Source organism: Setaria italica, chromosome VIII (genome assembly GCF_000263155.2).
Source record: "Setaria italica strain Yugu1 chromosome VIII, Setaria_italica_v2.0, whole genome shotgun sequence".
NCBI lineage: Eukaryota > Viridiplantae > Streptophyta > Magnoliopsida > Poales > Poaceae > Setaria > Setaria italica.
The window spans coordinates 39,559,829-39,572,742 of record NC_028457.1 but is presented as its reverse complement, the minus strand read 5'-3'; the positions used below and the strand labels follow the sequence as shown (position 1 = coordinate 39,572,742).

The following is a 12,914-nucleotide window of genomic DNA, read 5'->3' as shown; positions in this document are numbered from 1 at the left end:
CAGTTAAATCTTCCCCCCTCCCCGCCGTCCCTACCCCCACCAGCGGCCCCTCCACCCACGCCGGGGCCGCCGATTCCTCCTCCCGCGTGCCCGTCCCCGCCCCCCCACCGAATCCACCTCCGCCCCGCTGCCCGCCACCGGATCCTCCTCCACGCCATGCCACCCCTCCTCCTCTGTGATGGACCTCCTCCTCCCACCCCGTCGGGCCACCGGTTCCTCCTACCGCACACCCCCTACCCGCCGCCCCCACCGGATCTGCCTCCGCCCCTCCTTCTCCGCACCAACCCTCATCCTCCCACCCCGCCGGCTCCTGCTCCCCCGCCTACGCCGTGCCCCGGCCACCTGCGCCGCCACTCCTCCCGCCCTGGCCATCTGCGCCACCGCTCCGCCCTCCCTGGCCACCAGCACGCGTCGCCGCCGCCCACCATGCCCCGCCGCCACTGCTCACCACCGGTGAGGAGCGAGCAGAGTGGGTAGGGGAGGGGCAGGGAGGCATGCAAGAGGAGGGCCGGGGAACCAAGAGCTCGAGAGATCGAGAGAGGCAGGAGAGAGGAAGAGTGAGCGAGGAAGGAGAGGGAGAGGGAGAGAGGAAGAGTGAGGGAGAGAGGAAAGAGATGGGCGATAGGCATGCAGATATGGATGCGGCGGAGCAGATCCCAAAAAATCGAAGTATTAGAGCAGAGCGCGGGATAGGGGCTCTAGTACCAGATGGGGGCTCCATCCGGTACTAGAGGGGCTCCGGAGGCTTTCCATTTTGGAACCAATACTAATATCCTCTCTAGTACCGGGTTCAAAAATAATCGGAACTAAGGCTAGGGATGAGATGTCATATTTCTAGAGCTTCGTAGCTGTTTTCTGGAGGACGGTAGCTCCGTAGTTGTCTATATGATAAATGCTAGCTATCGCCTTGCCATGGCCGCACGACACGGGGAGCAAACGACTACAGTACAAGAGACACTGATCGGTGCACTGGCTATCTCTTTACGTTAACCTAGCTTCATGCATAACAGTTGGTGGAAAAAAAAGTAGATGTATCTTCTACGCCATAACAGTTGCCCATCTCTTGGAATTTTAACCGATCTTCCATTCTCGGACAGATTAACGAAGATGGGAGAAGAGGTATGTGCTCCTCATTAAACCCGATCTAAACCAACTAATCAGTTCTGTTGTTTCCATATCCACAATGATTTTATAGATAGGATATTAATTCATAAGCATGCATATTGAACATGGTCCATGCATGTGTGCTATGTGTGCGTATGTCTTTTTGCTTTAAGAAAAAGGAATTGTTTTTTTACCTTGGCAGCGGTACACAGCCTCCTTATTACAATTTTTAAGGTCAATAATTGAGCATAAAAAGGAAGAAGAGAGCACAAGCAAAATGAAGAAATCCTAAGCAAAGTCTATTGTTTCTTGTGTATCAATTTACAGGATAGGGGACATAGTCAAAATCAGCATGATATGACTTTTGATATAACTTCGAACTACCGGTTTTTTTTTCATTAAAGCCAACATCTCCTCTCTAAATCTTCTAATCTCACGAAGGGGATGCAACTCTGGCAGCCCTGAGGCTGATGTATTCGCAGCAATCGCGTGGGGTGGGTTGCCATTCTGAATGCAGTGCAAATAAGAAAACACGTCATTTGAAATCCCCTTAGATGCAACAGTGGTGTTAGGGATCGGAGGCAACGTGTACGCTATTGTGCCAATTGAGGGTATGTTCATCTGAAACTCTCCAGCACGGTCAGAAGCAACCGAGCCATGCACAACAACAATCGGCACACGTGTTTCGGGGACAATGGCCAACTGGTCGGCCTGGGAGGCCTGACCGGTCAGACCGCCTGCCTGGACCGATTTGACCGCTTCAGTCATGTTCAGCTTTGGCGGTTTGGCCTAGGTGGCGTCTGTCCCGCATAGAAGTTCAACGGCATGCCATTCTTGGAGTTTTCAGGAGTAGCCCCTGGATTTGCCGATTTACTTGTATGCATGATCCCATGCGAATCAACTTGAGAAAAATTATCTTTATTAGATGCAAAAAGTCTAAAGCTCCGCTCACCAATCGGACGGTCTCCCTTATGTCTCACGCTGCAACTGTGCCCAATATTGCAGCAGATATATGATCCTACAAAAGTAGTAGGCATAAATGAAAAAAAATCATTTTTCTAAAAAACAAAATTGTTTCCTGTATACCAGATTTCCCAAATAAGAATTGCATCCGCCACAAAGATCAATTTGCTCTCCTTATTCCCGATATCCATTAGCCAATTCCAAAACATATGAGTTAAGGATCTTGGGAAGATTAACACAGTAGCTATATGAATAATTCTCGAAATAGACTTAACACGCTAGCAGTCAAAAAAGAGATGTTTAATTGTTACACTACATTCACAGAAAAACACTACTGTCTCACAAATCAATTATTTTTAAGTAATTTATCAGAAAAACCTTCATCTTCAAAGGGAGCTTCAGCTTCCAAATGAATTTATTGTTGGAAGGGGTAACGTAGTTTATTAGGTACTGATACATGGACCACATTGAAAAATTAACCATGTTTATGTGTCTCCTATAGGTAAAATAGTCCTCTCATTAGGAAGCTGAAAGTTTGCTATCTTAGCTACTAGGTATTTGCATACCGTCAATTTATCCCCACTAATATTGTTCCAAGAGAGACCCTGCATGTAGTGGCATTGGAATCATGACGTAAGACACAGTAGCATGAGGGTAGATGACTATATTATGCAGGCTATGAAATTGCTCCTTAAATAACTATATTATACCTGCTAGGAAATTGCTCTTTAAGGAGTTTGGACACTGTACCATCGCCAGCCCCCTCCTCCACCCCCTCCACCGCGACGCGAATGCCGCAGACTGCCGGGCCGAATCGGCAAATCGTGGAGGTGGAAGGTGAGGTGTTCGGGCGAAGCGGAAGGCGAATCGTGATCGTGAAGGCCGTAGACTGCCGCTGCGGCACTGCCGGGCCGAATCCTGAAGGCAACGCGAATCGACGGCACGGGCGAAGCAGAAGCGAATCAACGGGCGACGGCAATGATCGTTCGGTCGTGGTTTGGCTCCGCGGTCCGCGTCTCAGCGATAGGCCAGCGTATACCGACTCGTTGAATGGCTGGGGTACCCTGTAGATCCACCCATGCATATAAGTTATGCAACTCCATATCTGCACTTTAAAGAAAAAGTTTGTTTAATCTTAAAAAAGAAAGAAGTTTCTTATTATAAAAATAGTCATCATGAGTTGTATGACCGACATTTGCAACAAACGGAAACGATTAATCAGCCAGAAGGGAACCTATCATTATGCTAATAATATATTTATATTTCAAAGAGGTTTTAATATATTCTGCTAATATATGGCGGAAATACATACTGATAACAACCATTTTCACTTTTACCATCTCCTTTGCGACCATCTGCGTCCACGCACGTGCTACAGATGCCTTGCGCACCTTGGGTTGCCCAAGACATGGCACACGCACTGGGGAGAGTACTAGAAGGAGGGGAGAAAGCTGAATCCACGGCACTTGGAGTCGTGGCATGGTTACGGTGTTGGGTCCATCTGTCACCGTACATGCAGAAGCTCTTCCAAATCTATTGATATAATAAGCTCTTTTACGGTACATAATACTAGGCTATACTAATGTTTCGAAAAGAACTAGTATAAAAATATTCGATGGTCAAGATTAATTGTATACTACTGAAACCTTAACCAATAGTACGAGTAGTATACATGAGTAATATATGTAGTATAAGAATATTATGGTAAATGAACACAAATGGCATGATTATAATTTTATTTTTGACACTAGCATAAAGTTTAAAAGACTTCCATTTGGAATATCACTTTTTACAATGTATTAATTACTAAATTATTCATAATAATAAATAATTAGATCTTATATATACTATATACTAGTAGTAAGCAGTAGAATTGTCTACTGTAAAACAGGTCGATAACTTCTGCCAGTGGGATTGCCACAACCACGGCAGGGGAAGATGGTTATGACGCCGGGATTCTTTACGGCTTCAGGACCCAATGCGTGGAAATTAACGTATTTTTAACAACAAATAAAACAATCGTAACTACATTTGATCGGGCAATATGATCATATTCTGTGTACTGTGAGCATGCTACTATCGGGAAACGTTTGTGTACTGTGATCATATTTTGTTTGAAATACTATGTATATCCACGTGTTTATCTAGTTTTAAAAAATTATTGTTGGGATCGCCCCAGAAACGGCTAGCTTCAAGCGAGTTCGTCCCAAGACCCCAGTTCTCAGCCCCCAGCAAAGCCCTTGACTTCGGCCAATCAGCGTGTCGCCAAGGCATAACCTCGGCCCGAAGCCAGAGGACACAAATGACTTTCGAGCTAACCGATCCTAACTATGGCGTCAAGAGGCTCAACCTTTTTTGCAGGACTAATACTTCTCCCGGAAACCACCAGGTGCGCGAGGTGGACCGCATGTCTTGCACGAGGCCGAGGGGAAGGAGCTACCTGGAGCCAAGGTGGCTTTGGGCACGGAGGCAACTTTCGGGGAGGCGAGGCTTTACGGAGGAAGGCATGTAAAGCGTGATCCTAAAATGGCCTCTTTGTGTAGCATATTCCACGAATGTAGCAGTTGAACGAGGGTAGAAATGTAATGTAAAAGTGCATGATGTGATAAGTAGGATCTCCGAATGACATTTGTGTAAAGCATATTCCCAGAATGTAGTGGTTGAGTAGGGGTGATTAGGGAATGTATAGCACTGTGAAAGGGTGGTTCCACCCTGTAAAGACTACGTTCAATTTTCAATGATAAGACTACTCGCGTGAGGTTTGTACTATATTCCGTCCGAAGCTAAGAAAGTCCGTTACGCGTTCCCGATTGTATCGTTGCTCCCCGTGAAGTTAGGGCCCAACAATTAATTCGGGCGATGTGACTACTAGAGTTGATCCGGTATGGTATGTGATAAGGCCGAATTGATTCCAGTGGGGTCAAGAAACATACGTGAAAATGTTGCAGGGCGCTTATCTCGTACTAAAAAGTTGGACCCATACAAATGCACTGAACCGTTGCTGTCACGCTTCTGCGTCGTTTGTAGGAAGGTAGCTGTCTCTAATAACTTTTAGACCATTTCAACTCCAGCTGAGCATCGCAAGAAAGCAAACTGCAACACTGACGGACGAATTGAACTAGTCAGCTATGAAAGGCACATTATATTAATGCCTGCGGAGACTTTAAGGAGGCCAATCTTATTTTCTCCCAAGGCTACCTCTAGGAGCTAGCAAGTCCAATAGATAGATGAGACAAGGGCTTGTCTATATGACAAGACATATAGCAGCTATAGACATGTTTAGAGTCTGTAAGAAATATGACCCAGCTAGGCCATTTATTGTGATTTTGAGTGACAATAGAGACATTTGGGTCGCCTGAATTATTTGTGTTGCTAGGTGCGTTTTTGTTTGAATTCGTCATCTTTCTTTTTCTTGGTTTGAACCATCATGCTACACATGCGGTGAACGCCGAATGTTGGTATCAAGCAAGCTTTAGTTTCAACCAAATATTTAAGAACAAAGAGCGACAGAAATAATTCTGGTTACACAGTGGGTTCTATTCCTTCAAAACGTATCGAGCTGTGTCAGCATCATTATTTTAGCTTGATTTAAACCAAGTTTGAAACGATGTTTTGAGTTTCCTCGCAACCATGTTTTGACTTTTGAGACCATCGACCTAAATCGTCTACAATACTCATTAATGACTGTAAATCATATGACTCGCGCCTAGATAAAGAACCTTGTTAGCTGCTTCGTTCTTAAAGAAAAATAAAGAATGAAGCGCCTTGCAGCCATGGTGCTCTGGTTTCTCCTTATTCCTACCTTAGCATTTTCCTATCTAATAATTCCACTGCCGCCATTGGTGGCAGGAGCCTCCGGTTCCAACATAGCGCCACCACCACCGGCATTGCCAGCAGCTCCAAGGCCGGGCTGCCCTAGCATGTGCGGCAATGTAAACATTCCCTACCCATTCGGCATCGGGGTCGAATGTGCCTGGCGGCCGGGCATGGGCTTCTCCATCACTTGCGACCATAGCTATAACCCTCCAAGACCATACACAGGCGACTTCGAGGTCATCAGCATCTCGTTGGAGGCCGGCGAGATGCATGTCTTCTCCGACGTGGCCTACATCTGCTACAACTCATCCACCACCACTGCATCCAACGGAGTCAGCGCCTGGACACTCAGCTTCAACCCCGCATTTCTCATCTCCCCAACTCGCAACATCTTTACAGGCATCGGCTGCGACGCGATTGCATTTCTAAACGGCAGAGAGGATTTCAGCTTCTTCACTGGCTGCATCACCTCATGCAACAGCTTGCATGCAGCGGCTGAAGACGGCGAGGAGTGCACGGGGCTTGGCTGCTGCCAGAGTTCCATCCCAACCAACCTCTCCACGATAAAGATCTACTGGGGGAACAACGAGAGCTATACGCCTACAAATCTAGCGTGGGAATACAGCCCCTGCAACTACGCTTTTATCGGGGAGAACGACTGGTGAGTTAGCTGCGCTTATCTACCGAGATGCATGATGGCTTATCTTATGATACTGTGATGAACTTGGATATTTTATTATTTATTATAAGGTACCACTTCAATCAGAGTGATCTCAAACGTGATGCCAATAACAAGACCTTTATTGACCGTGTTGGAAACAGAACCATCCCCATGGTGCTTGATTGGTCCATCAGGGATGGCATGTCTTGCCAGGCACCAACAAAGGATTATGCTGGGGCACCGACAGCTCCTGCTTGCATCAGTAGAAATAGCTTCTGTGTTAACGCCGCACACGGACCTGGGTACCTCTGCAATTGTTCCAAGGGCTACACGGGCAACCCCTACGTCACCGATGGCTGCACAAGTTAGTAATTTTATTCTTTTTTTTCTTTTTGCTTGCACATATTTTTTAGTCAATAATAAAGTGTTTTTTAAAACCACCAAATTTATTTTTATTTCTGATTTTTAATTGATAAAAGTTCCACTAAAATCCATCACTCATACTCTACGGTATATATTCAAAGAAGCCTGCTAGAGAACTGACTTTCGATCCTCCCCTTTTTGTTCCGGTTAAAGTAAGCCCGGGAGAAAAAGAGATGCGCCACTCTTTACTCCCGGTAGGTATTTGCAATTGGGATTAAAGGGGACATTTTAATCCCGGTTCAAAAATTATCTACCTGTGGGGACTCTTTAGTCCCGGTTGAAAAATTCAAGCACCCGTGGGGGATCCTTTAGTCCCGGGTGGTAACACCAACCGGGACTAAAAGAGATAATACCAACCGGGACTAAACGTCTCTTTTAGTCCCGGTTGGTGTTACCACCTGGGACTAAAGCCCACGACACCAACCGGGATTAAAGGCCCCTTTTTTTAATCCTGGTTGGAGTTTCCAACCGGGATAAAAGTGTCCCCCACGGGTGGATGGAAAATGGATAAAAGCCCTCGAACCCTTTTATTCGTGTTCTTAATACAAACCGGGATAAAAGACCCTTTTTATCCGGGTTCGTATTATCAACCCGGATAAAAGGGTTCGAGGGCTTTTATCCCTTTTTCAGCCACATGTGGGGGACCCTTTTTTATCTTGGTTTGTAATACCAACCGGGATAAAAGGGTGTCTTTAGTCCTGGTTTGTATTACAAACCGGGACTAAAGGGTTCTCCACAAGTTAATACAAAAGGATAGCATCCCCTATATAGTCAAATGTGGTGTGTAGGTGGAAAGGCAAGGAAGCTACGCTTGAGGCTCGAGGTTGTGGGTTCAAGCCTCACGGACCGCGCACGCACATATTTCGTGTGACTTGCAACATGTGCGTGTGGGGGGGCTCCCGGGGACCCCCAAGATTTTTTATTTTTTGTAATTGTTTTTTGCAAAATCATTTAGTCCCAGTTGGTATTACCAACCAGGATAAAATGGGGCTGCCTCCCACCCCTGGCGTGGCGACCGTTTTATCTCGAAGGGGGTCCCCGTTCTAGAAGGGGATCTTATATCCCGGTTGAGGGATCCGGGACAAAAGATCCCCGTTTTATCTCGACTGGTTAATCCCGGATGGATTTTCGGGAGATATGCACCTTACGAACCGGGACCAGAACCGAGTTCTCTGCCAGTGCCAAACAACTTTATGTAACACATATAATTTATATAAAGACAATTACCTGACTGGTTCCTATGTGCTTAATTTATTTAGTGTAATCAAGTGGCAAAAAGAAATCACTTATGAGTTTATCATTGATTTTTTGTCTATAACTAACTACCTCAATCTGTAATCCTGTTATGCAGACATTAACGAGTGCAAACTTCGAAAATCAAATCCTGCGATTTATGAAAAACTTTGTGGCAGTAATAGCAAATGCCATGACACACAGGGCGATTACGAGTGCAAATGCAAATTTGGACACAAAGGAGATGGTAAAAGTGAGAAAGGATGCCAGCCCATAATTGAAGGATATGCAATCGCTATAGTAGGTGGGATTCATGAATTGTTGTCAAATCCTCTGTTATTATATAAAAAAGTCTTCATGATTATTTTCTATTCAAATTTAGTAAGCATTAAGATTGTAGGCTCTCTATTAGAATTGACCAGATACAATATCAATTTTATAAACAGAAATAAAAAGAAATTATTCTTAATGCCATTAGGTAACGAAGTAACCCAAAGCAGTTTAAGGAAATGAGACGAGCAACTAGTTCCAGTGTACGCAGAAGGTCTTTTGCGGTACACAATACTAGAGTACACTACTATTCGAAAAGGATTAGTATTAAAACATCCAATGGTCAAGGATTAGTATACTACTGAAAACTTCACGTATGGTGTGGGTAGTATATATGAGTAGTAAAAGTAGTATTAGGGTATCAAGATAAAAAACACAAATGGCATCACTATAATATCTTTTTGACACTAGCTTAAAGTCTAAACCATTCCATTTGAAGTATCACATTTTACAATGTAATAATTACTAAATTATAGATAATAATGAATGGTTATATTTTATATATACTATATATCACTAAGTAGTAAGATTGAAGGGAGTAAATATACTTCTATATCTCTCCTGATCGATTGGCATGCCATGGTATAATCGACAATGACATGATTAACAGCAGTATAAAGATACGCATGTTTCGTGTGCTTGCAGTTACATTGGTCTCCCTCACTATTCTGGTGATCCTACTATGTCTTCTGTACATGGAGTACAGACGACGTATTCGGAGAGGGCACTTTGACAAAAATGGTGGTAAAATCCTAGAGGGCGCTGCGAACATCGTCACCTTCTCGGAAGATGAGTTGAGGAAGATCACAAACAACTTCTCGAAAGATCGTCAAATTGGAAGAGGTGCCTTTGGCATGGTCTACAAAGGCACCACCGATGACAACAAGCGAGTCGCGGTTAAACGACCCATAGTAGAAGGAGAGAAATCCCGGCAAGGGGGTGAATTCGTCGACGAGATCATCTTCCAATTCGCCATCAGCCACACCAACATTGTGCGCCTCGTTGGGTGCTGCCTGGAGACGAGCATCCCCATGCTGGTATTTGAGTTCATCCCCAACGGAAGCCTCTCCGACATGCTCCACGGTGCCGGCAAGCAAGGCTCTCTTTCTTTGCAGATGCGACTTGACATTGCCATTGGCTCTGCAGAAGCTCTCACCTACATGCACTCACATGATGCCGGACACAACAACCGCATCCACGGGGACGTGAAGTCTGGAAACATCCTGCTCGACGACGACCTCAACCCCAAGGTCTCGGACTTTGGGTCGTCCAAGCTCGTGTCCATTGCTAGCAGGTATGCCAAATGGGCGGTGTCAGGGGACATGAGCTACATTGACCCGGTGTACATCAACACTGGTTCTTTCACGGAGAAGAGCGACGTGTACAGCTTCGGCGTGGTACTCCTGGAGCTCATCACCAGAAAGAAGGCCAGGTATGACGGGTGCAACAGCCTCCCCATGAACTTTGTAAAGACTTGCAAGAAGGAGGGCAACGGATGGAAGATGTATGACAGAGACATCTTCTCTGGTGAGGATGCTCAGACGTCTCAACGTTACATTGAGTGCCTCGACAGGATAGGCGCGTTGGCTGTCCGATGTCTCAAGGAAGATGTGGAGGAGAGACCAACCATGGCAGAGGTGGTGGAAAAGCTTAAGCAAGTGAAGTTAATAGCCTTCGGAAACTCAGGCTCAGAGGCGAGATGAAATCAGGAAGAAGGAAGCAAATTAAGCATACACGGTCAGCATTAATGCTCTGCATCAAGAGTTGAGCTTTATTACCAGTCCTTTAATTTGTTATTGTTAAGTTGATTATATGAATTCAGTAGTTAGTTCCATTTTCCTGTAATTGGTATTAGTGGTTCCAGAAAAATCCTCCATGTCTGGGATTTGAACTATAGTATATAGTATATGTGGGTTCCTGCTTCCCCAAATAAAGATACTAATTTTATGAAAATAAATATGTATATTAATTGTAGCATGCATGTGCAGTGATGCAAAGGTCAGCACCAAACACGCATAGATAGATATCAATGGTTTGGTGCAGCATTTCATTAGATCACTACCCGATTTCCCAGGCACACGGCAAAGGCAAAAAAACACTCGGCAAAACGTTTGCCGAGTGTTACACTCGGAAAACGGAACTCAGCAAAATAAGACTCAGCAAAGCTGTCTTTGCCAAATGTTTTTTTTATCGAGCACTCGGTGAACCCTTTGCAAAGTGCTCAAACCAACATTCGGCAAACAATATTTCAAAAAATATAAAAAACCCACCACCGCCGCCGCCACCCGCTGCCACCACCACCACGCCGCTGCTGCCGCCACCACCACACCCGCCGCCACCACCATGCCGCCGCCGCTGCCACCACGCCCGCCGCCGTTGCTGCCACCACGCCCGCCGCCACCACCACCTGTGCCAAAAAAAAAGGGAGAGGGAGGGAGATGAGGGAGAGGTAGGGGAGGGGGCGGCACTGTTGCACCCGGTTTTAGAACAAAACCAAGTGCTACGTATATGTATGCCAGGATCGAGTTTCATACATATAGTGACATCATAATTGAATAACAACAACAATATCACGCAAAGGAACACAAATAAAGACTTACGAAACTATGAGAGATACGCAGCTTAATCCTGGAAACGAAGACTTCAAACTTCACAGGCACTCAGCTGGGGACTGCGTACGCCTAGAACTCAGCATCATCTTCACAACAACTTCATAGCAGCTTCTTCTTCTGAGCAACATTAGTTATAGCAAGGGTGAGCACATGTCGTACTCAGCAAGTGTGGAGAAGAATATGAATGCAAGGGTGGCTATTGGTTGTGTTGTTGTGGTTGGTGGCTTTGATCCTGGTTGTGGTTGTGTGGCTGGTTTGTGGGGTGAGTATCTTCGATGGTCATTACGCGGTTGTTTTGGTGCTGGTTGTTGTTTTGTGGATGGTTGTATGGCGAAGCTTGCCAATTTCTGTTTTTTTCTGTTTGCCTTTGGCTGTTTCTTTCTGCCACTCTATTTCGGTGGTCTTCGTCTGATCTGATGTATTTATCCAACTCTAGGAATAGAGCTTCCATCATTTTTGGTGGTTTTCTTATTAGCTTCGATGTGGTGGGATTGGGGCTTAATCCCGCAATACATGCCGAGATAGCCACAAAATCATCTGCTTGCAGTATCTATGACCGAAGTTGCACGAATCGCTTTACGTAGCCAGCCAGAGGCTCTTTGTCTTTCTGCTTGCAGTGGAACAGGTCGGCCTGGTTGGTGATGGTGTGGTGGAAACCTTGGAAATTTTGCGTTAATTTTGCATTTAGGTCCATCCAGCTGTATATGGAAAGCGGGGGGAACATCGAATACCAGTTCAAGGCTGCCCCTTCGCAGGCTATTATGAACGATTTAGCGAGGACCACATCATCCCCTCCGGCCGAGGCGATGGTAGCTTCGTAGCTCATGAGGAACTGCCGCGGATCCGTCGGACCATTGAACTTGGGTAGAGTTACTGATTTGTATGTGATTGGCCAAGGTGCTGTCTAGAGCCCAATCGACAGTGGGGAACTCTTGTCGATGACCAGGCATGCGCTTGCCGCTGGTATCTGGTCGTGTTGGCCGAGGTTGGAATTGGTGTAAATGACTCGTGCAGAGTTAAAGTTAGGATGCTGGCTGTTCTGTGGCAGTGGTTGTTGTGGAGTTCCCTGCATGTGTTCCAGCTCCGCAATTTCCTGTTGCAATTGCTCCAATTGTTTTTTGGCTTCGTTTAAGATGGCCAGTCTATTGGCTGCCGCTCTTTGAGCTTGCATTTGCTCCGTGAAACGTGCTTTCTGCCTTTTGACTTCCTCCAACTGCCTTAAGACCGAGAGCAGCTCGTCTTCTGTGTCAGTGGTGTTTCTGTCTTCGGCATCAGTGGGTTGGTGGTTGTCACGTGCGGCCTCTGGTACGGCCCTTGCCTTCATTGCTTTCAGAACTTGTTCGATGCGTGCACAATGCTCTTCTTTGTCTGACACGACCTGTTGCGATGGCTCAGATGGGATGAGTTGTCTATCTTCGTCAACTTCAGGTGCCATTGTGGTTTTCTTCTTTCTTTGTGGGGGCATCGTGGGTTTGTTGGTGGCCTGAGCACGGTAGGCGCCGAATGTTGGGATCTAACCTCGGAGGAAGTGAGATCGCAACTCAGAGGAGTGATTGGTAACGCTTAACCTCAGCTAAGGATGGACATCAATTTCATTTGCTTGCAGTCTTATCAATGAACAATTAATCCATTACAGTGGGCGGCTCATCTCCTTTTATAGTGCCACGCAGGGTCACTTTTATAAGCTGAGAGTACCCCCACCCAACCACTAAATCCCAAGCATATGCCTTACAAAGGGGTAATTTTACTCTATTACACAACACGATCGCGCA

The 12,914-nt window shown here is 45.8% G+C and overlaps 1 protein-coding gene across 1 annotated transcript; it reads left to right on the top strand.

Moving 5' to 3' along the window:
- The first annotated feature begins 5,804 nt into the window (after positions 1-5,804).
- LOC101784957 (wall-associated receptor kinase 4) lies at positions 5,805-10,504 on the top strand. The gene is made up of 4 exons (XM_004980848.3): positions 5,805-6,544; positions 6,634-6,908; positions 8,319-8,504; positions 9,176-10,504. The coding sequence occupies exons 1-4, from the start codon at positions 5,823-5,825 to the stop codon at positions 10,231-10,233; spliced, it is 2,241 nt and encodes a 746-aa protein (XP_004980905.2). The 5' UTR covers positions 5,805-5,822; the 3' UTR covers positions 10,234-10,504.
- The last annotated feature ends 2,410 nt before the right edge of the window (positions 10,505-12,914 follow it).